The 24,438-nt window shown below is 38.5% G+C and overlaps 1 protein-coding gene across 6 annotated transcripts in view; it reads left to right on the top strand.

Annotated features, from left to right (window-relative positions):
- The first annotated feature begins 408 nt into the window (after positions 1–408).
- The window catches only part of ARHGEF28 (Rho guanine nucleotide exchange factor 28), a 130,778-nt gene continuing 106,748 nt past the window's right edge, over positions 409–24,438 (top strand). The window contains exons 1-3 of one of the 6 annotated variants that reach the window (XM_085322077.1): positions 409–479; positions 1,025–1,060; positions 8,117–8,160. In XM_085322077.1, coding sequence (XP_085178203.1) covers positions 8,128–8,160 — 33 coding nt within the window. In that variant the 5' untranslated portion in view covers positions 409–479; positions 1,025–1,060; positions 8,117–8,127. Of the gene's footprint in view, positions 480–982; positions 1,061–7,672; positions 7,696–8,116; positions 8,161–8,198; positions 8,351–24,438 lie in introns of those variants that run through there. The other 5 variants (XM_085322079.1, XM_085322075.1, XM_085322076.1 and 2 more) reach the window with 5 other exon arrangements.

Genomic DNA, 24,438 nt, shown 5'->3' with positions numbered 1-24,438 from the left:
GTACCTAGGTGGGTGTGGTTGTATTTTTAATCATAATCATAAAAATGCTGGTATTTCTGAGCTGTAGTAAGTAGTGTTTTAACTGTTCCGACTGAGAATAATACAAAAGAAAGCTTTCCTAAATGTAAAATTCTGAAAAACAAAATTTAGAAATACCTCTTCATAGTGATTTGTTGTATTAACTTTAGTATGGGCAATTTAGAATTACGTAAGCTTTCAGCCTGAACATTGACTTTGTTTTAAAAAAGGAAAAGTTTGTAAAAAGCTTCATGTTTTTTATTGACTTATTCCTACTTCTGTTTTTGGTATTATATAAAAACGCAGGTGGTTCTTCTTGTAAGTCGTTATGAAAATGCATGAACATGTTAAGAAGCCTAATGGATGACTTTTTTTTCTTTTTTTTAAATAGGGATAATTCAATGTCTCTGCAGAAATAGGATTTCAGGAGTCATTTGAATGAGAGGGATTTTTCCACATAGGTAAAAAATGAATTCTATTTTGAATATATATTGTATTATATATTTGAATATGTAAGTATAAAAAATCAACACRTTGCAATTTTGTGAAAAGACTGAGTACTCAAGTGTTCTCTTCTTCCTCCAGGGCAGTATTTGAATATTAAATACAGCAGTAGAAATGTTCACGTAGACTTAATGATTTATCATGAAATTTATCTGGTCTTCTCAGTTGATTCATAAATCAGGCTCTTCTGCCGATACTTTATCATATGTAACACAGTAGTAGTCATCTTTTTTCTCAATCTAAAACTGTTGCTGTTATTCAGGAGAAGTTCCTATMGTCTCCTCTGTGAATAGTTCCTTTATGGGGCTGTTTCAGAAGGAAAGGCTCACTGTTGTTTTATTCCGAGTAACACGTTAAACAAGAATTTGTACCAGGATATAGGGAGGATAGGTTATGACTAATATAGTGACTCAGAAGATCCAGTTCCAATTTTCAGCTTTGCTACCGGCTCTCTGCATRGTGTAATGTCGGTCAGTCAACATCTGTATGTCTTGATTTCTAGCTTATAGAAGAGGGGGATGCTGTAATCTTCAGGCAGGTACGTGCTTTTTCTATGCCTACTACAAGTAAGTCTTTTAGGTGCTAACGTACTATCTAGCACAGCAAGTAATGGTTTTATTACAGTGAATGTTTGTGCCCAAGTATTAAATCTACAGAAGTCTTCATTTGTACTAGCTAACTTCATTTGCACCCTGTTAACTAGTTGAGCTGTATGAATTATCTTACAAGTTCAGCATCATTAAATAGATACTGAAAACTGTCAATAAACAGGTACTTCTTAGTGGAAGCTGCTTCTGTGAATATCAGAATTATATCTAATGACTTTGGTATCAAAAATGTATTTCTTATTCTTACCTACTGTAGAGTTTATTCAACCTTGCACATTAGCACATAATTATGTGATCAAATTTTGCTTGCATGRTCATTTACATACTAGTTATAGTATCAATGAAGAAAGAAAAGCACCTTGATTCTGGGAGATAAGGCTGAATGAACAGAGATGGCAGCTYGGGAGAGTATCTGTTATCTATATGCCGAATAAATTTGGCATAAAAATAGTGATTGATCAGTAAACATGAAGCTATGCCATGACAGTTTTCTGCTGCTTTTTAGTACATTGCTACACTCTAGGGGAGACAGCAAGAAGATTCTCCAGTTACCCATCTCAGATTCAAAACTGAAATTGTGGAATTGGTTTATGGACAACTAATACTGGGAGGGGAGTAGAACTAATTCTAGATCCTTGTTTGAGCTTAAGACCTTCACGTACACACTTTGAAGGAGGAAAGAAGCATTTTTATGCAGAAGTGAGTTTTGTAGGAGGAAAAAATTTCGTGAAGAGCTTGTGAATTTGAAAAACCTAAGAARATTTCCAGATGATAATCCCTTTCCCCAACCCCTGTTCTCAAGAAAGATAATTCTAGCTGTGCGTGAATATGGACAGTAATTAACAGCAGTGTCATTAGACGAACAATGCATCCTCTCACTCTGATTGTTAGTTATAGCGCTTCTGTGGACAGACCAGACTGAGTGGTGATGGAGTGTCATGGATTGTGTCAGAGTATATGTTTGAATGCATATATAAAACCAAAAATCTCTAGGTCCACTTCTTTACATTTTACTGACAAAATAGCACAAGTACACACTCCTTAATGTATTTGTTGTGTATGAGAAGTATGTGAATGTTGTGGAGTACTTGTGAGAAATGGAAAACAAAAAGAACCTGGAATAAGGATTTCACAGGTTTTGCTCTGGCATAGTGGCTTCGCTGTATGTAAAATATGAAGTAATAATTTCTAAAAACTGCTACAAAAAAATCTTCATTAAAAAAAAGTCTCTCAAAACTGTCATTAAAGGAATATTGGAGGTGAGACAGAAGTCTGAAAAAGGTATCAAACGGACTTAAGTTTGTTTTAGTGATTTTTACWTATGTGTTAGTTTTCTTTTTGTCTTTAAGTAAAGCATAAGCTGAGTTTTATATTTCTGAGTTTTCTRTAATCTAGAGCTCCATTTTAATTTTAGATGAAATGAAAATGCTACTTTAAGAATGTTAACACAGGAATGCATAAAGAATCTGTTTTGCCAACCTAAGGAACAGGCTTCTTTTTCTATGAGTCACTTTTCTAGAGTTGTTTTTGTATATTAAAACCCAAATCTATTTTTAAAAGTTTAAAAAATGTAACCCTTTTGGAGACTACTTATTTTCTCTGCAGAGAAGCACAAAATGGCTGTGGCTTTAACAAACTGAAGAAATACGATAGCCATGATTGGAGTGACATTTTTTTGGAGAAGATTTAAGAATTTGTCTCAGATTGTTGAAATGAGAGCTATATTAAAAGGCATTTGGGTACATTTCTCTTATTCACTTGTTAGAAAGAACAACTAATGTGTGGTGAAGTAATCAAGGCTAATGCAAGCTGTTTCATTATAAATTTAATAGATAACGGTTTATTTTACCTCTTGCTCTGAATACTATTAGAAGGAAGTACACGTGTGTTCTTGCAGTTGCTAACTGACAGTCTTGCTTTGTTTACCCCCACGTTACAGATTTTTACGAGAAATAATCATCAAAACGAAAGATTATATCTAAAAACTTGGCTATAAAGTTACAAATCTCCAGATTTTGAAATGTAGTATTTATCATACCTTTATTTTCAGCTTTATACTTTTTTTTGTTGTTTGTTTATTTCCTCTAGGGTCTTTTAATTGGGTCCAGAGCAAGGATCTGCACATAAAAGAATGTTCTTTACCAAATTAGATCTGATCTCCATGCAATATGTCTTCTGGTGCTTTAGCAGCCGTGGCTGAGCTTTTTGACACACATATGTAGCTCTGATAGAATCTGTAAATCCCAAAATACACTTTAATTTGGTTGCTGTGTTTGTTGAAATGGAGCAGTTTGAACATTGTTAATGGAAACTTGCTGACTTATGAGTACTGTGCTGGAATCTCAATGTTTTTGAAGGGTATTAAGATACGACAGATATAAAAACAGTATGTTATCTATCAGGTGCTTTCACGTGGGCTGATATAGCACTTAGCTTGTAGGGATTATTGCATGACAAATAATGAGAGCAATGATAACAGTAGTACGTAACACAGTAGAGGTTATTTTAAAATGCTTGTGCTACTGGATTTTTACAGTGCAYGAGATATTCTGCTTAGAAACCGATACTACTTTTTAAAGCAACACGAACACTTGACATGCCTACTTACCTTCTAGTGGCCTCTGAGTGGGATGTACCCGTACTTTCTTGCTGCTCTAGGTGATCAGAAATCAAAACTTAATGTTCTTGTCTTAATGGTAGTAATGTAACTGTAATTCTCAGTGTTTTATAGACATGAGTCTAAATAGGGCCACGATTTAAAAAAAARGTGGAGGGGGGGAAGGAAAGGAAGAATTAAATTCTTCAGGCACCTTCAAGGGGTCACTAGTGGTTTATTTTTATAGCTTGACAGTTTTGACTTTGTCATTTGTTTTACAGTACGTGAAGTAGCCATAGCTCTGTGGTACAAGGGTGTGGGATTGTTCTCCAGAAGGAGAATGAAGGGAGTACGGTCTAAAGATCTCATGTTTTGTTAACTTTGAAGTGATCTGTGAAAGAGAAATGTGAAACATATTTTATACTGCTACTTTATACTTTGTAGCAATTTGCAAGGCTTATGCAACCTGTAGCCTGGTCCTACTTAATGATCCTTGGGGGCTTGTGATGACAGCACTGGAGCCCTGAGTTAAGTCTGTATGAATCCGGCAGTCTGGTCACAGAACAGGATCAAAGCCTCAGTCCTGTTTTCACATACTGTGCTCCTTTTTCCCGCAGTTACACTCCTTGTTTACATGGAAGAGGAGAAAGTCAAACTGTGAGTTGGAAGCCAGGTTACTCCTAGGATCCAGAAATATCTTTTGTGTGTGTGTGTGTGTCTAGGAAAATGCTGATGATGCACAGTAGATGCTAGGACAGTCCAATAGTAGTCACAGTGGATGTGGAGGGAGAGTATTTTGGCTGCTGAAAGGTCACCTTGTCAACCAGTAGAAATGTCTTTATGCTGAAATTTATGTAATGCTTTCCCTTATCTAATTTCTTCAGTGTGTACAGAGTGAAAAAGTTTGATAGCTGGCAAATTTTCTGTTAAAATGCAGTTAGGCTGGTCTCTAATGCTTTTATTTTCCAGTAGTATATTTTCTTCTTCTGATCTTTCTAACATTGACCTGTCTTGATAGTTGGGGAAACTATTTTATAAAATGCTAAAATCTGTAATGTTGAAAGAAAATGGATACGTAAGATTCCCACAATTGACATCCAAGAAATAAAATATTGGGAGAGGAAGAGAAAGGTGTTAGAGGGATTATTGAAATACGTTGCATCTTTTGATAAAACACAGCTGTAGTTGTGGATGCTCATGTTGATAAACTTGACCTGGCCGGGAGACCAGAAATAGTATTTACCACATAGTCAAATGGGAAACTAGAGATTTTGAAAACTATTAGGTAAATTATTTTGTTTTAAAGGTTGTGTATTCTTTGTTGCACATTTACTTCTGCTTGCCTGAAACCTATGCTGCAAGTCAAGTCTCTGCAGTTTGCAGCACATCACAACAAATGCTTCCATTACATTTCCTGCTAAATTGAATCAAACTGGAAGCTGAAAAGGTTTTTTTTCTGTCTGTTGATGAATTCAGCTTCTGCTGAAATTGTGTGGGCTTGATCTTTGTGGGCAGTGCGTGAAATTGGACCTGTTTGTCTGTGAGATGCCAGTCCTGCCGGTTTCTGTGTCAGGGGCACAGCTGTCAGAGGAGCAGATCAAGTTCTGCTCTGTGAAGTGATGTGTATCCGCAATGTCAGGGAACTGAACCTGGAGCCTGCACTTGGTGTACAGAGAAACTGCTCCTTAGGGGCTTAGAGCACTTGTCTCCATTGCATCTGCCAGAGCCTGGAGAACCTGCTGCGTTGTGAATTCAGCAGTCCTCTCCTGTGCAGAGGAGGTGAGTGGTAGGGTAGCAGGCGATGATATCTCGTTCAATTCTTTAGTCTGAAACGGAGATTGCAGAACAGCTGCTCAGTTGCCTAAGCTGAGTATTTCCTCTCCATGTATATCCTTTTCTTCCTCTTGCCCCTCCCAGTCACTTCCAGCGGCTAAGCCCTGGATGGAAGAAAGACGTGAATCATTTGTGTAAAACCTTTTCTTAACAACTGGCACTCTAAGAGTGACAGTTCTGAAAAGCAGAATTGTTTACTTAGTCTTGTATGTTGGTATTCATGGGAAGCAAAAGCAGGATCAGTTTGCTATCCCTTTGCATCTAGAAAACATGGTTACAAGGGAGTTTGTCAGGGGAGTGCATAAAGGAAATAGTGAGCATATTTCGAAGTGATCATAGCTGGTGTTCAACATCTAATGTCTTCTGAGTGCTATATGAAAAAATATTGATCATTTCAGATGACCTAAATGCTCGTTTTATTTGTCCATTCAGGGTCAGTAGTGAGCTAGGTGCTTCATATTTCAGAATAGAGAACTGAACCCCCAGAGGAGCAACATAAAGGAAGGCTGAGGGACCTGAGGTTAAGATGGCATAATATCTCTAGTGAATTGTTTTTTTATTRTCCAATATAAAAGGATTTTATTGTCCTGATAGTACAATGATAATGCAGGCCCTTCCTCTGGGAGTTATACTTTCTCATGCACACTTGCAGTAGAATAGGAAGACTGCAGGGATGCCTACTGCCTTCATCCTTTCTTTGAGACAGATATTTGCATATGCCTCTTGAGGCTGTGGGGATCAAGATAGTCATTTAACAGAAATAATCAAAAATAAGTCTTGTTCTGTTGGTATGGCATAATGATTTGAGTTCATATTTTGCAGAAKACATGATGGAGCTTAATCTGGATATCTTTCTTTAAAGAGGGAAAGCCATTGCTGYTGGAAGGATTTTTCTATAGCAAAATAGAGCAATGGTGTAAAACAGCTGGCTGGCATGTAGCAACAGAAGAGCAGTTGTGTTATGTCTTTCATTTCAGCCTACCATTAAATTATGCCCATGCCCTTTATGTTTGTAATCTGTGTGTGATGGTAATTGTGAGCTGGTGACAGGTCCAGAGTAGAAGTTTGTGTTTCATCCGTTCTGTAATGTGACGCTTCTGAAAAGCTCCACCTTGCAATTTTCCKTGTGGACTTAATGTTATAGCTTTAGTTTCTCTTGTAACCAGGTTTTCTTCTGCACAAACAGGAGTGTGCTTCAAATGCTGCTGCTGTCAAGGTTATATTCAGGATTCTGTAACTACAGAGCTTTGTCTCTGTCAGTCAGAGTGAGACACCTTGGAGTCAGCCGCAGACTTCTTCCTCCATGTGCTGAAAATATGAAACCCCTCTGTCTGAGTCTAGCTGCTGACTACACTGATTGGATTAGTGTTTGCCTGATACTCTTTTCTTACAATATGAAAATTTGTTTTTGGCTGAATGTTTGTGGCCAATTTTTTTTTTAAGGGTTTCGTCTTTTGTGTTAAAATTGTACTGAAGTCAAACCACGAGAATGTAGCTRTTTGTGAATGCTGATGAATTGACAGGCCTTTATTAACGCCATGAGACATTTATTAACAATCTGTGTGTTTTAAAAGGAGTRTTTATTAGGGGTGAGGGGTGTTCATTTTTGGTTTTTATGGAAGCTGTGCATATGACTTTCCCAKTTTGTAGGAAGGGAACTTTTCAAATCCTATCTGACTCATGGACAGGTTATACCTATGCATTAACAAGCTATGTGCTGCACAACCATGTTGTTCTTGGAAACTTTTCAACAGTGAAAACAAGGCCACATCTGAGTTGAGACAGCCTCTTAAGACAGACTCCTTTTTGTAGCCTCTTTTAGTAAATGGAAGAAGATCAGTGCACAGTTGTTGAACCCACCTTGCCATTCTAAAGATGTGAAGTTACTTCTGGTATGCTTTTTCTCATTTGTCAGGAATGTTATATTTAGGATATGAATTTTGAGGATGTAGTGAGTTTGAAATACAGTATTAGAAACCRGTGCTATAATGATTGTAATTAAAGTAACTCCACTGATTTTTTTTCCTACCAGTAGCTTGCTGTTTAGGTATCTAAGGCAACCTGCCTTGGAGGTACCTTCTGTGAAGTTACTAAAACATTACTAAAAAACTGATACCAGATGCTTGGGATGTTGATGTGAGTACAAGGTTGCTACAGCTACATCTCTAAGTCAAATTTAAAATTCTTTCCTTTGCCTCTAGAGATAAGAAAGGCTACATACAATTCACAGTACTTCATTTGCTGCAGCTGCAAATGTCTCAGTGGCTTGGGCTCAGCTGTCTGCTGACCTACTTTGTTTACTGTGTCTATTGTGTGAAAAGCACACAGCATGTTAGCTAAAACCAGCCACCCCTCCTCCAGCATTATACAGGCATCATTATACCAGCATTTCCTCATTTGGGGGAAATTTAGATCAACTGGATATCTAAGTTTAGTATCCTTTATTTCCTTAATCCTGGAAGATGTTAGCTTAGTTTACAAACTTGAAGGGGATATAGTAATATTAATACCTCCTGATTCGGAGTGTAATAACTTCACTCGTTTATTCTGTTTCTAGATGCYGTGACAATGGAGTTGAGCTGCACTGAAGTACCTCTTTATGTAAGTTCTACAACATTAGGCTTCTGCCCTGAGAGTCGCTTTCTTTTGGATAACAGCTCATTCAAAAGCAGAATGAATGAAACCAAAAACCATTCTCTGGTTGTCTGAGACTTCAGACTGCTGAATGTGACTGTGTAATGCAGGCATGTGTGGGGATGATGTTTTCAGTACTGTGATTCACTTCTCTGAAGTAAGTTTAAAACTGTTTTCCATTTATGATAATTATTCTCTTCTTCAATACTCTCAATTTCAGTTTTCAAAAATAGAGATACAGTCTGTGAAGAGGCAACACTCACTTTCTAGTTTCCTATGGTTTACAGCTGTGTTTTTTTCTATAAAATTCAAAATTACCATTCTTGCCACTTCCTTAAAGCAGAAATTCTTATCTAATCTCAAAAAATGAGTAGGTTGAAATTTGTTAATCAAATGGAGTTTTTCTGTGAAACTTGCAGTGATTGGATAAAACAGTTGAACTCAGAAGAGTTCAAGAACTGTTRTTAACAGAAGTCAGAATGTGCATGGTAAAATTTAGTTACTGGGTCCTTTAATTGATATGTGAGTATGAGAATTAAAACTTTGGCAGTCCAGTCATTATTATTATTATTAACAATAAAACATGGTTGTCTTCTCTAGGCTGCTCTGCCTTGGTTTTCAGTTAGAATGGTAGCAGGGATATGTGAATGTTGGTGTCTGTGAGGATGGTGGGCGGGGGCCAAAAGGGTAGTGAAATGCAAAAGAAGACAAAACTATTAACTACTTATTGTGATTAAATGAGGATGGGGAGGGAGGAGTGTAAATCATCTGTACCCTGGAGGCTTGAAAGAACATARAATTACTAACCCATCAGCAAGAGTTTTTGTTGTATTTGTCATCTTGGCAGTGGGAACCTCAGGCTGGAAAAAATTATGTGCAGTATCTTTAAYGGCAAAAAAGGCAGAAGGAGATTAGTGAGGCCTGTTTATGTGATGTCAGTTGTATGTGAGGTCTTAAAAGTAAGTTTTTGAAGGAAAGAATAATCAAAGACATGGCAGTAATAGGTAAAATTCAATGTGTTTTTATCATAGGTGGCTCTATTAGCCTAACCCAATACCTTCCAATGGTAGATAACTGACCATTTATCTAAGGGCAGTGGAATGGGCTTAATCTGTCTAGTTGCAAGTGAAACATTGATCTCGTATCTCACAGGAAATTCTTACATAAGATGGAGAAGATGGAGATTAGTATTGTAACTGTAAGACAAATAAGGAATTAGATAAATGGAGTAGAGAAAGAGATATTACAAGTGATACTCCTGAAGGATCAGACTTGAGGCCAGTTCTGCTTAATATTTGATTATAACCCTGATGTGAGAGCCAGGTGTATGCTCATGAAATATGTATATATTTGTAGATATCTAATATTGGTAGGTATTAGTTAGTACTGAGCAGAATTTAGTTATCACAGGGGCAGACTGAATTTTCTTACATTTTGTTTACTCCARTTAATAAGATCATGATACATTTGGAGACTAATAAATAATAAACACACTATAAACTAGGCATTCATTAGATGGAAGAGAAGAGGACTCAGGGTGTATTAGACAGCAGTAGGATGACTGAGGTGAAAATATGATTTTAGGTGGGAACATRTATGCTAAGCTTTGCACTAGTGAAAGAGTGTATCAGAACTGAGCTTTAGTAAGTTGCTGGTTGTCATCCACAGCCTCACACCAGTCACAGTGGGCAAATCCCAGACGAATCTCTTAGCTTGCGAGAAACCTGAGGAGTGTTTTGCAGTTATACAGTCAACAATTTATTTCCTTGTGAGGGAATAGGGTGAAGTGGTGAGGTGGCAGCTTTCTGGGAGGCTTGCAGAKATTCTCTGAAGCCATAATGGTGAAATGTAAACTTCCAAAGATGCAGCAGGAACATCTGCCATGGCTGGCAGCTTGGGAAGGCCCCAGAAGCTGTCACTCAAGTCATTTCTGATCAGTCTCCTACATTTTGCATGGGAGAGTGTGGGGGAGATGTGTGACTGTGGGAAGAAGGGTGTGCAAGTCTTTCAGGGCTTTTGCAGGGAAGTGCCTGTGAGAAAGATGAAAAGTTGTCCCTCAGCCTTCATCTAAAACTTGAGTATTTGGCAGACRTTATAATGATCATCTGGGACTGATCAGGTTATTCTGGTGTGGCCCACTTCTGTGCATAGTGGAAGACAGCAGCTGCAATTTCACATCTTCAGAATCTTGCCAGTCACAATATTGTTCCTAGCCTGAGTATTTCTGAGCGTGCCTGGGAAGACTGAAGAGGTCTGTCTCTTTTGAAGGTATCCTTGAGTCAAGGCACTTCTTTTCTCTTACTTAGGTCCAATTACTTATTCAGTTTTGGAAACACCTTCYAGCAGCTCCACCTTTATTTACATGACATTGCTGGAGAACACAATCAAGTCAATATTTAAATTAGACATGAAAGTCCATTCTGATTGTGAAATTTTTTGGAGAGTTTACTTTAGACAGTTCTCTGGCTAGCTGAGCTCATCTAAAATTTAATGAATGTTCATTGGTAAGAAAGGATAGAGAAAGTATCTCTCAGGCTCTGAGAGAATATGACAAATATTTGCATTTGAATTGATTCAAGTATTTCCCTAGTTCCAGTCCCTTTCAAAATGGATAGTGGAACTACAGAGTAGAATGTAATGACAATTGTATACTGCTCCCATGCAACTTGACAAATGTCAGCATCAAATTATAGCATGCTAATTTCCACAGAAATAAAATGGACATTAGTCTTAAGTCTTTTGTATTCAATCTGTCAGAACAATCTTTCCATGAAAATGGTCAAAAGGTAGAAAATAGCCCTTCCCTCCAGCCTGTGTAAAAGCATAGGTTTATGTTCAAGAGAGAGATCTACCACACGCTAGGTCCAAAGTTAGGATACTTTTCATGCCGTTTTCARGTGTTCTTTTCATCTGTATCAACTGGATTTTACACCCCTTGAAATTCCAAGAATGTCTGTATGATAGGTGTGTATTTCGTGTAAATTATCTGAGAATATCTGCAGCTCTGTGTTTATAATACACTTGCTAATATTTTTAAAGATTATATGCAAGATACTTTATTGATTTGATATATGTGAACAACCATTATAAAGCTGGAAAATGTACACAGCACTGTCGCACTTTATCAGTACTGAATTTCTTCGCAAATCTATCTTGTCAACCGAGTGACCACTGTTTATTTTTTGTTACATAAAAACAAATATATTCAGAAAGCTTAAGGTCTTTGCTGGGTAATATGATTTTTGTGAAATATAATAAAAATATTTATGAAATTACTTAATCTCAAAAATGYATTATTTTAATACACTTTTCCTCATAGGTAGTTTTAGTGGCAGCAATACGATTGAAATCTAGTTATAACACACATAAATGTCATGGTTTAAAAAATAAATGGTATTGAAACAGAAAATTAAATATTTCAAGCACGTGTTTTTCAGTTAATTTGAGGAGTCTGTTTCCGGCTTCTAGACAGCAAAATACTGGTAACCACATCACGAAATTATTCCTTATAAGCCAGTCTAATTTTCAGGATTGACTAGCCACAGAGAAACTGATACATAAATAAATATACTAATATCATACATATCGTTTCTTCTTTCAATACTAATGATATATTGTTTAAGTGAACTTGAACTTGAATTTAAATAGCTTTCTCCCTCTTCAAATATGTTTGTATTTTTTAACTCGTACAAATGAAATTATATTTATCTGGCTCTTTCTGTAAGGAGAGCAGCAAGCTGAGTCTTTCAGTTTTGCAGTATAGTAAAAACAGTATGTGGAATGAGACCATACTGTCTTTAGGCAGCTGCTAGTATCATTGTAGACCTCCCCCCTCCCCCCCCCCAAAAAAAAAAGGAAAAAGAAAAAGAAAAAAAAAAGTTATGAAAAAGTTTTTTGAGATGAAAAGCAACGTATTTCAAAAAGCACTTTGAATATATTAAAAATTTAAATATGATGATTGTTCCTGCTATTGAAAGCAGTTGCTGGTGTGGAAAAACAAATCTCTCTTGTAGAAAAACCCCTCCGTATTTAATGGTAAGAAATGTTAGTGATCATCAACATTGATCTTTGACATTGGCGAAGAAATATCCTGCTGCTGTGGGGCAACCAGACTGTGGAAGCAGTCAGCTTTCAGGAGGAGGAGATGAGTGATTTCAGGGAAGTCTGTAGATTATTCTTTACTGAGAGCCTGCCAAATGTTTCTCTTGGGAGTAGTGGAGAGAAGTAKAGAGATGCTGAGTCCAAGAGGATATCCACAGCAATTCCATGTAGGCATCACAGGGTCCTATTCTTCCAGTGGGAATGTTGATTCTGTCTTTCCAGAGGAATATTTAGATGTTAGTTCTCTGAGAAGAGGCAAGGGCATGGGCTCCAAGCTCTGAGGATCAAGATCTACCAGAAAAGAAAAATTCTATTTGGCCTTTCCCTCCTTATGATGTTAACTCCCCTTTATTGTACGTTGCTTGCTAGTTCTCAAAATGCATTTTCCTAAGATACCAAATTGTCCTGCCTGTAACCATCTCTCTCACTGGAGTCAGCTAAAAATGCTTGAGATCAAAACTTGCATTTAATTTCTCGTATTCTGATATACCCAGTCTGTCCCTTTTACGAACTCTCCTAGATGTTTGTGTGAGTTTGTTCTTGTTTGGGGTTGGGGTTTGTTTCCCATGCTAATACAGCTGCTTTGGTGACGTGTAAGCCCCAAGGCGGTCAGAGTGCTTATATATTTGCTGTTTAGCATTAACGTATTGAAGTAGCCCTATAAACTGTGACAGGGTGGCGGGATTTCCTCTCGCTGGATCAGGGGGGGCTGAACTTGGCTCTCGCTGCAGGAGGGCGGGATGTAGCACCAAGCTGTTTGCAACTGGAGACTGTCTGAGTGCCTTGGGAGTTTCCCACCTTGCAGTAGGTCAGCACTACTCTGGCTAGATTAGGCTATGGGACCAGCTCAGCTTTGGCAAAATGAATTTTTGTTAATGTGTCAACAGCTGTTAGGACAGCACTCATTGAAGTATTATTTAAAAAGTTGAATTAGTAGTTTTAGCAGTCATCTTTGATCTGTAATTCTCCTGTGATTTTTTTATAATTTTACAACTTCAGTCCATTTTAAGTCTTCCCTCTTTCCTTTTGCTAAATAATAGTTCTTTATTACYCATTGAAGAGTCTTGGCAGATAAAGTTTATAGGAGAATAAAGAAACAACTCATTAGAGATGGTCCAAAATTTTCATGACTCAAATTTTCTTGCAGAAAAGTTGATTTAGTTCTGAAAAATGTTGATGTACTGAAAGAATGATTACTAATGGGAAAATTTKAAATGRTAATTTGTATTTTTGCATTTAAAAAGTAGACTRGTTGTATTTCTGTGTTTTGGCTTAATGATGGTATTTATAGCTTTCCAGAGACAAACTAAAAATTTAGTTATCCGTCTTTGTCTCTTACCTCTTTCTTTTARCTTCAAAATATGTTATTGTTTGAAAAAGTGTATGGGGATATGTGCRTTAGAGCAAATATGCTTGCCTCCTYCTATTTCGTTTGTTWAAAAAAATAGTTATTTTACAATGATAATGCTATTTTAAATTATAACAAAAGCATATGCAGTGTGCCAAAATTGTGAAGTTCTTTTAAAGGATTCTTTCCTCCCACTTTTCTTTTTTCTTTCCAGCACTTCTCTTCCTCTGTCTTTACAGAGTTTGCATGCTTATGCCTGTTCTTTGCTTGTCCTGCTATTTGTTTGTTTGAGTCAGTGATTCATTCTTGACAATGACACGTAGGCTTAGTTCTCTCTGTTTTAGGAATCTATATTTTCCATTATTGTAATATTTTCAATGCCTAATGATCTTTATAATGCACTGTTCTTCACAGTGCTCTTTTTGTAGTCATGAAACGTTACTTCACTTCATTTACAAAGCAGGTTTGAGGTGCTGTAAGTGTGGTAACAATCCTAAAACAGAACAAAGGTGTGGTGAAGCAGGAACTCCAGATTTCTGAAATCCTGGTTTAGTGCTCTAAATGGGGCAGCATCCTTCCTCTGTAGCCTGTCTAGATGTTACATATTTTGTGTGAGGAGATCTGCTTTGCTTGAAGATGCATGTCAACTGCTTCTAATATATGGCATATCAAAGGCTTGGGTGCATCCTATCTCATTTATGGTGCCAAAGATAGGAGCATGGCTGCTTCAGACACTCATTGCAGTCAGTGGAGGGTGAGAAGGGCACATCCAGGGGTTGCATCAGAGTTTGGGCAGGCAAAGCATGTGCTCGGGCATGAGGAACCATAGGGACTGGGCTTGGGGCTCCRGGGAGTCACGTGGGGACTAGAGAGTGGGGGGAATCATGGCTGAAGGCTGTTTCCATGAGCATCTGGAGCACCTGAAGCAGCAAGTCCTGAATTCAGATGCTAGTTGTCTGCATGTGCAAATGCCCTGTCTATAGTAACATTTTCCTTCTCTGTTACCCTTGTGGGAACTTGGCCTCAGTAGCAGTGATGRAGGAGTAACGTGCTGCCTTAGCTGACCTCTCGGACAGACTTGTTCTCAGCAAGTTGAGATGATAATGTGGTTTCCCTGCTGCCAGTCATTGGCAGCCTCTCTGCACTATTTTAAATGTTATTGCTGGTCCAAAAGCTTGACTTTCTTTGAGAGGAGTGCAAAACTAAAAGTTATCCTAGTGTAGGCAAGACAGAATCTGGCTTTTTTTTTTTTTTTTTTTTTTTTTTTTTTTGCATGTCCCTACAAAGTCATGCCAGTGTTACAAGCTATCTCAGTTAATTATGTCTTGGAGCTATGATATCTGATTTCCTTCTATCATTAAATAACAGTTTCAAAGTGCTTTTGATCTTCTGTTACCTTTTCAAAGGGTGTACCCTCTCTTCAAGGGTGCTTGGGCAAACACCTGGGCTACAGCCAGGTTYGACAGCATATTCATTATTTTCTTATTCCGAGATATTTTGGTTCCTCAAAGATGAGCTGGCATAATTCTATGGGGCCCAGTTGAAAACACGATGACTGTGTGTGTGCAGGGATAACTTGATAGTAGAAGGTATTTGAGTAAGATTTACTTAAGATTAGTCATTTGTTAAATCTTTCTCCAAAAAGTAACAAGGAGAAGGGATGAGAAAGTGAAATAAGGGACCTACTTCATACCCATGGGGCCCCGAGAACAGCAACAGCAAATTCCAGGACTGAATTTTAGGGTTCTTCAAAGCAAAGGCTGCCATATGYGTGGAGAGTTTAATTACTTGGGTTTCTCTGGGTAAGAAACAGGGCAAAACAAAATTTACTCTAAAAGGCTTTAGTTTGCAAGGAAGCTCATTTCATTATCAGGTAAATAAAGTTATAAGGTAGTAGACACTGCCCAAGGAAAGAAGCAGGGGAGCTCAGTGCAGCCAGCTCCCYGTGATCATCCTGCCTTCCCCCACTGCTGACTTACATCCACCCCTGTTGATGTAGCCTTGGTACTATTGYACCAGCTACACACTTGACAGCAGCGACATTGAAGAAAAAAATCATTACAGTTTCGCAGTGTATATTTACACAAACTGTTTCCAGGCCAGTTTCAAAATATTAATGGCTGTTCTTATAGCTGAGTCAATTAAAGGCATTTATAATTTTATTTTCATACGAAGTATAACTGGGTTTAGATTAGGAACTAAAGTCCTCTTGAAAAGTTCAGAAAGTAAAGGAAGGCAGAATATTCTTTTTGAAAGAGAATTTCARTGTATATCCAGAAACTGGATTAACGTGGTACTTGGTCAGCAACTTCTATTTGTGCTTTTTTTTACCTTTGTGGTGAGATTTTCCAGAGTGCTCAGTGTTGATTAATGTTTCTCTTAACTGAAGGCAGTGGTAAAGTGCAATTGGATGTTCACATAACCCTGAACTCTTCTGAAAATTTTGAATTCTGCACTGACATCTATGGAAAGAAGGATTAAGTAAACAGGTTTTTATTTGTACTCTAGCAATATGACCAGCAGTAATTTGAGCATATCTTCCCCTCTAATGGAAAATGTTTAGAGGTCTGTAGGCACAGGGACATTGAAAAACACTCAGTGAGACGATTAAAAGTTATGAGTCATCCTGTTTGGCAGATAGAAATTCCAAATGATTTTCTAAAGTATGTTAGCTGCATACCTAGTTAGAGCTAGAGGGAAAAATGAGATGTAATTCTTATCCTTGTTTACAAATGCATAGGTTTCAAGTGCATGAGATTTGGAAGACAGAATTAATAGAAATAATTCAGCAGTGTATTTTATTTGGTAAATGTGATTGTTCAAAATGGCATAGGATTCTCCTGTGCTTTTGCATGGGGTAGTAGGTAGTGGCACATAGGGCACCTAGTAGCTGGTCACCTGCTTAGCAAAGTTGTGTTCCTTCCTGGTTTTTCCATGCTGCACTAAGAAGAATTGAGAGGGCAAGAGGAGTCAAAAGGGATAGAGTTTCCCACAGGAGGATGCAGCAGTTTAGTTTCTTCTGCCCTTGCCATGTGCTTGATCTCTTCTGGCCAGCACTTTCRGGAAAGAAACCTTCTACCTTGTCTTGCCTGTCCCTTGCTTTTGTGTTCTGTGCTATGGGAGCAGGGGAGAGAGGCCTTTTGCTGCATTAGGGCTGACCGCATCCTGGTCTCTGTGCTCAGCCACTGAAGTTGGTTGAACCAACTGAAGTCACGGTCTTAATAGATGGTGATTTTGAAAAAAATAATGACAAAAAAAATGGCTCAAAACGTATAATGTGCGTCAGGCTTCCAACTTGGAAGCTCAGAGCTGTGCTCACCGGCCGGGTTGAGTCACTGCTGGCTGGAGTCAGTGAGTGTTTTGCTGCTGGCCCCCGTGGGAGGCAAGCCAGGCCCGTGGTGGGCAGATCACTTGCTGCGCGCACAGAGGAGCCTGCACAGYGGTCGGCCTGTGCTTGGACGCGTAGCAGCTGCCGGAGCGATACACTGAGGAAATGCATTTAAAACAATGAGTTCTATTTTAAAAGATAACAGGGAAAAGGGTGGGTGCTTCAAGGCGCGTCCATTAGCAACTGGATCATTTTTGTTTCTATGGTGTATTGGGTTTTTTTCCTCCTTTTTTTATTTTGCTACTTAGTTCTATAGATGACCATTTTTCTGGGCAGAGTCTATATACTTGTGTTTGTACAGTGTCTGCAGTAGTGGAGCCCTGATGTCACCCAGGACTCGTAGCAGTGTCCTGAGAATAATAAGTAATCTGCTCTGTCTATTTTTCGTCGAGTAGATTGGAAAAGGTAACTCCTCTTTTGTTTCAGTTAGTAATGTCAGAATATATGTTCACTTTCTATTAATAAGCCTTATGGTGGAAGTTTTCTGACCTGTATTTGTGAACAGCACACTCCCAAGCTTCCTAATTCCTCTGTTTTATATTTAAATTTATATGATTTTACACACCAAGGTAAATTGGGTTGCTGTTGACAGCAAGCTATTGAACARTGTTTTAATGACAAACCAACAAAAATGTTAATGTGTTTTGATACCATGTAGTGCTTGTTTTTTTATTTTTTTTTTCTGCTCTGATAAAGACATATAGACTATTTTTATTTCTATCAGGCAGTTCCAGAATTAGAAGGCATCTTGTTCTGCACAAGTATTGATTACTTTGCCGCTTGGGAGTCTGAAAGCTTTATTCTACCTTCCCTGTTGTCATAGTCTGTTGATGCACTAAACACAGCTTTAAGAGTTCTAGTGGCAGATTAAAAAAAGAAATTATGGCCATGTGATGCAAAGCACTGATTTGCTGTGAACTTGCGCTGCCGGTTCAGATTGTTTAAAAAYATTGGTAGATTAATTCTGTACTAGCAGCCAGATCAGGTATTGTCTATCTTCCCACTGCTGACATACAGCAGGCATAAAAAGCATAAAGCCAGCATAAGCTCTCTGTATCATGTGTGCTCTCGCTAATTCAACAAAAATGAGATTGTGTGCCTAGGTCTGTTGTGAGTCAGATTAATATGGCTAGGTGCAGCTCAAGGAGAAGTGTAAATGGTCCAGCTGCCAGCTGTACCTTTAAAGGAGAGATTAGTGTCATTTCAGACTTGTTTTTAAATAGATTAAAATAAGTAGCTTAGCATTTATCAGCTTATGTTGAGGAAGAAAGTAGTGGATGTACTATCTGCTTTTTATCTTGAATCATTCTGTTCAACTTTGATTTGCAGAATCTTTTGAGAATTTTGTCCCTTTTGCCTGAATTTTGGGTTTCTGCAGCCAGGTCCTAGGGGGAAACAGSCACATAGTTGTGATCATATGAAGTGTCTAAACTTCTGAGTTTGACACTAGACTATATCCTGAAATGGCTGATCATTCAARTTATATTTTATATTTACATGGCTTTTCATCTTCTGTTATGAATTTATCCCTTCTGTGTCCTGGTAATGCTTGTTTCTGTGTTCTGAGCTCAGCCTGAGCACAGCAGTGCAGTGTGAGAGGTGGGTGATAGGCACACCAGAGCATTATGCTTTTTTGTTTACCTCCTTACAGCAGAGCATGGTGTGTCTTTGTGGCCTAAAACTGTGCAAGCCTTTCTTTGCAATCTAGGTGAAGTGTAAGTTCCTGCTGTGTTTGTGCTTTGTATCTCTCTTGGGATAGTGCTGGAGGGGGAGAAGAAAGCAAACTGGAATAGCTAGCAAAAAACAAAGCAGGGATGACTGTGTGTGTGCAGCAGTGGCAGTGAAGCTAAGGAGGTCATTTTGCTGTAGTAAGATGATGCTGTGGAAAATAAGGACCTGAGAAGTGGCTGGGGTTATTGGATGTGCACTGAATTAAATACATCAATGTGTAATGCATTTTTCTTTTTAATGAGGGTAATACTGGAAGCAATTCGGCAGTGCAGAGCATCATAGAGACTTGCAGATGCATATGTCCCTGTTACTAGATTTCTTTTTGAAGGAACTGCATTTGGTCTTGCTGTAAATAAGCATTATTTTAGATTCCTGCAGTTTTTTATTCTGAGGGATTCTAGTTCCTTTTCTCAGGGGCCAAATCTTGCAGTCCTCAAAAAGAAATTTACTCTTATGTCAGCCTCTGTGAGGAGAGTGAGCCCCTGTCACCTTCTCTAGCYTAGTGAGGGGAAGCAGGATGTGCAGCCTATTTTGAAGCATCAACTGTGTGAATGTCAGTGTGTGCAAGTTCAGAGAATCCTAGTACAGTAGATGTACTTCAGTTTGTCACTGAGGGGAGTATTAAAATAAGCTTGACCAAAACCCCACATGGTTTAGGGCTTTATTTTTTTATTAAAAAAAATCAATTTCTCTCTTATTAAACATAGCTTAAAAATATTCATCTCCAGAATTGTCAGCAGACTAGAGCTGAGCTTGTGCATGAGTACCCTTGTACAGAAACTGAGGCTACACTGAATTATTTAGTACAACCTTCTAACACATTGCTGGCCAGTACATTTCACCCAGTTATCGTGTATCAAGGTCGAAGACTTGTTAGGCCAAACATTTCAGCTYTTAAGAAAAGTTAAAACATGCCAGTTGTGGAACATGGGGAGGCCATGCAGAATTGTTTAGGTGAGAAAAAGTTCCCAGCTGTGCACATTAGGTGACTGTGCAGACCTGTGCTTTCAGAACAGGTTAGACAAAAGGTGTCTTTAAGGAATGGCTTAGAGTTGATCCTGACTTGAGGCAGGGGAGAAAATTAGTTGACCTTTCAGGATGTCTTCCAGCCTTCTTTTTCTTTTTACATGNAAAAAAAAGTTGAAACCTATACAAAATGTTCAGCTATTATCAYTTACTTTGTCTTTCTATTTGCTACTCTTTTTTTTCCTTCCTTGTGTGTAATTGCTGTTTCATTGCTTGTTCAGCCTGGAGTCCAGTTGCATTCCTTTCAAATAGGTAGGCACATGCTTTCTGAAACAATTCTGTGACAATGTTTACTGCAATGTGGCTCCAAGAAGTGTCTCTTGGACATTATAAAAACATCACTGAACATTAGAAAGGTCTGTTTATAACTTTGTCCTTGTTGTTAATGATTGAAGTACAGTTTTGTGTTTTCAAAAAAAGTTATTTGCAGTATGCCTTTTGCTGCTTCTGTGGATTATTTGTCACCTTTTGTGTAGGATTGTTGATTGTTGCAAATAAGTTTCATTACAAAGGTCATGAAAACTATGTGGATGCTCAGGGAAAATATCTTGCTGCTGCACTTGTTTAAGCTCTATCTAAAATACCTTCAAACAATTCACCTTAAAATACTAAATTTTTCTGGAGCGAGGCTGTTGAACATTGAAGAAATATTTTAATGCTCTTATTTTGTTCTGCAAAAAGAACCATTACCTGTGCTCTGGCAGGGACTATGTAAAGATRAGGAAATTGAGGAGTGAAATTCTCCTGCCTCTTTCATGTTGTAGTGCAAATAATCGTAGGTAAGTAATCAGGATATTCTCTTTTGGCCTTAAATTTTGTGCATCTATGTATGGCACGTTGTCTTGTCTTAGGCAGAATTGCTAGGAAAAAGTTTTAATGCACTGATTTTAATTATCTAAAGTAAATATAATTCAGAAATCAAACTGCCTACATGCCTATTTTATACTGGAATGTACTATTTAACATGCATATCTGTGTTAAACTATAGTGTCTAATGATGGSTTGTGTAGAAGATAAAAGCCCCATTATTGTTAGCAATACTTGGGGATTCTCATATACTTCAAGAGCTTGGGATCTTCATTTTTGGAACAAAGAAGCCACGTTTTACCTCTGCACATTAAATTTCCCTAGAACGTATAATTACATATTTAGGTTCTATTTGTACCATTATGTGTATAGATAATATCCTTGCAAACCCTGAGTTCATACTCATACCCTGAGTTCTTAAGTTACTGTGTTACTTGTATAGTTTGGTAAAGAGGTTTTTAGGGTACATTAGGATGCATACTAACAGTATCAAAAAATGGGAGTAATTATTGTTACAGTAAAAGGCTGTCGGGAAAATAGATTTATCCAGCCGACTTAGACTAGTATAGGAACCAGCTGTTAAGTTTTTAGCATTAATCAGTGTGATGGACTGAGTCTGTTAATCCATTAGTGGTCTTTTTTGCATTGCATTTGTTTTGCTGCGGCAGGTTGCTAGTGAGGAAGGTATTGTCAAGTGAATTTAAAACAGAAGAATTTCAGTTCAGGGTAAGGTGGAAATTCACAGGCGTTTATTTGTTTGGACAAAGGATGACTTGTGGCAAAGCAGGGATGAGATGCATTAGAAGTTTCATGATCTCTCCTTAGACCCGTCCTGCCTGCCTGCCTGCTGTTTCCTGTGCCTCATCCATGAAGACTTTCTTGCTCTGCTTCTCCCCTTGTCACCTAGGGAGCATGTGTGTAGTCTCTCACTAAGATGGTGAGGGATACCTCGATATAACCGTGTAGAAGAARAGTGTGCTGCTTGGAGGCAGGAGCTGTTTCCCAAGGTTGTCAGGGTAAATCTTTGCTGTTCCATATCTGAGACATGGTGGCTGTTTCCAGCCGAGGGCTCGGGACATAGTGCCCCAGGAACCCTGCTTTCCACAGCTGCTTCCCATCCCTATCAACTATTGAGCTCCTTAGAGAAAACAAATAAAAATATATGTCTGAAAAACCTGTTTGGTTACACTGATAGAGTGCTTCAACCTATAAATGCTGTCCAAAGCACAAACTTTCCTAATCTCCTTGGCCTCAGTGCCAAGGCAGCATTTTCACTGTTAATAAAAGATATGCTTTTCTTTCTAAATCCCAAAGAGGGCAAAGCTGCCAATCAGTTGCTCAGTCACAGATTTAATAATGCATTTAGAATCTGATCGGCATCTTTCTCAATGCCCCTTGGTAGTACCCGTGTGATCCTCCCCTATGCTGGGACTGGTGTTCCYGGGGCCTGCAAATTTGCACAGGGAGGGAGCTGTTTGGTGATGCACAAGCACCCACCTGGACTGTACAAGTCCTCTTAAGGTAATGGGTCAGGGTGCAGGTTTTGCTCCCCTGATGCCAATGGATTTTTATCCTCCTAGACACTGATATTATTGTGTGGCCAGGAAACTTGGACCCCTACATGTATGCTTTTTTTTTTTTTTTTTTTTAAACAAAAATACAAAACTGATATTATTGTGTGGCCAGGAAACTTGGACCCCTACATGTATGCTTTTTTTTTTTTTTGAAAACAAACCCCCTGAAATAAGACATACTGCTGTATTGCATCACTAAGATGTTTGTCATAGTGCAAATGAGGAAGCCAGCTTGAATTTTTTGATGTTCTGTGTTTTTTCAGGGATGGCAATGGTAATCCTGACCAATTTTAATCAGTGGCAAAACTCCTCTTGACTTAAATGGGCCAAGTGTTTCTCCCATGACCTTTAAACAAGGTGGCTCTTCTGTAYGATTTCTCTTTAAGATCAGTTCTCTGTGACTGAACTCAGAGATGTGAAGGTGAAACCAGTGCAGGTTGTGGAGAGGGTCTGAGAGTTGTAGGAGCTTTTGGATATGGCCCATGTTAGTAAAGGTATTTTGAGCAGCCTTGCATTGCATTGCATTGCAAAGGGGCTTCTAAAATCTAGTCTTGTTGAACCCTGTAATGCATCTGGGATTTCATAAAACACTGATCCCTGACACTGTTTTCTTCCTTCTTTTTAAAGGAGGAGTCATTTACCTCTGTCTTTTGAGCTTGAGCTGATTGGATTGCTGCGCTGTATTGTATGTTAAGTTTTGCTTTATGAGACACCCAGATGTAATTCTAAGGAATGATATACAGGTCTCAATAACAGCCATTGCCTTTAAAATTTTCTTCTCTCTATGCCTGCCAGAACCAACATTATATGAACTTCAGAGCACAGCACCATCACTGTTATTTATGTGAGGAACTAATTGTACTTAGGATGGTGTTTATTTGCTAGGACAGTGAAGTGGCACATCCTTTCTTTTGCTGTAGTTAAAAGGGGATTGAATTATCTCAGAATCTCTGTGGACCCTGAGAAGTATGTTTAAATATACTCACGTACAGAAATAAACCTATAACTACTTGGTATTTTCTTCCAAGTCTATCTGGTAATAAATATGCTTTTTAAAATAAGAAAGGAGTAGGGGAGAGAAAACTTGGTAGATAAATGAATTTGTGGAAATAGGGTCAAAGGCAAGGCTTACCTAACAACTGGTAAATTCACAGGAATATGTCCCAGAAAAAGCCTGTGCTGCCCACACTATCAYGGCTGCCTTGTTTTCAGGCCACTTGGTCAATTTTCCAAAGGTGAGGGGCCTGTGTGGCTTCTCTAGGTTGCATTTCAGTGCTCAAAGGAGAGCTGCTAGGTCTAGATYGGTTCTGTATTTAGAAATGCACACTCTACTGGAAGAAATACATCAGTAGGATGCTTTTCCAGCCACGGTGTCTGAAACGGGCACAAAAAAAAAGTCACTTTCTAGGAGCACGATGCTGATAAAGGAACATGATGCTGATAACCCTAACTTTAATCTCTTTATACCTCAGTGATGGGTCAGTGTCAGAGGTTTTTGTGGATTTGAGAAAGTGCTGTGTTCAGACCTTGCAAAAYGGAGTAGGAAACAGTGGAACAAATGGTTTTCTCCAGATGGCAGTGATAATCAAGTCAAACATTTTTTTTCTATGAATATGAGTTTCTTGTGGAACTCCTGGTATTGTATTTCACTGTTGTTTACTCACACTATTTAATTAGTATAATAGTCTAGTGGATATATGATTGATTGAGAGCCTGGGTTGGGCGCTTGGGCTCTGCCAAGAGGAAGCTGTGTTACAAAGAGGTAGTATCCCCAGAAAAGCTGTGGGAAAGACTTGTGAAGCACAGAGACATTGCTTTGTTGGAGGGATGTTTTACTGAATCTCATTTCAAGATCCACCCTACTTCCCTCCTTCYTATGTACCTTGTTAGGACAGAAGCAGGAAGACGGAGCCAGAGTTGTTGCTSTCTGTCACTCCTAAGTCTGTTTGCATATAGAGGAAAGAATTGTTTAAGTAGCTCGTGCTCTTGCAGGGCAGCCGGTTCCTTAGGCTGAGCTGTCCTTGCTCAGCTGAATGAGGAAGTAACAGAGGGAGGGGAGGAAACAAATGCCTCGGCAGGGCTAGGTATAATGGAAAGATATAAACTGTCCTCTAGATTTACAYGAACAAAATAAGCCCTTTTTTCAAAGGAGCGAAGTAAGGGTTCTGGGTTTCTGCCTAGCTGAGCTTGCTTCATGTGTAGAGGTGGATGGAAATCTAGCTCCCATGCATCTCTGAAGCTGTTTGCATCTTTCTAATACTGACCTGTTT

Source organism: Rhea americana, unplaced genomic scaffold (assembly GCF_003343005.1).
Source record: "Rhea americana isolate MKP2758 unplaced genomic scaffold, rheAme1 scaffold_74, whole genome shotgun sequence".
In the NCBI taxonomy this organism is placed as follows: domain Eukaryota; kingdom Metazoa; phylum Chordata; class Aves; order Rheiformes; family Rheidae; genus Rhea; species Rhea americana.
Note: the sequence above shows the minus strand (reverse complement) of the source record. Positions and strands in the feature narration are given on the sequence as shown.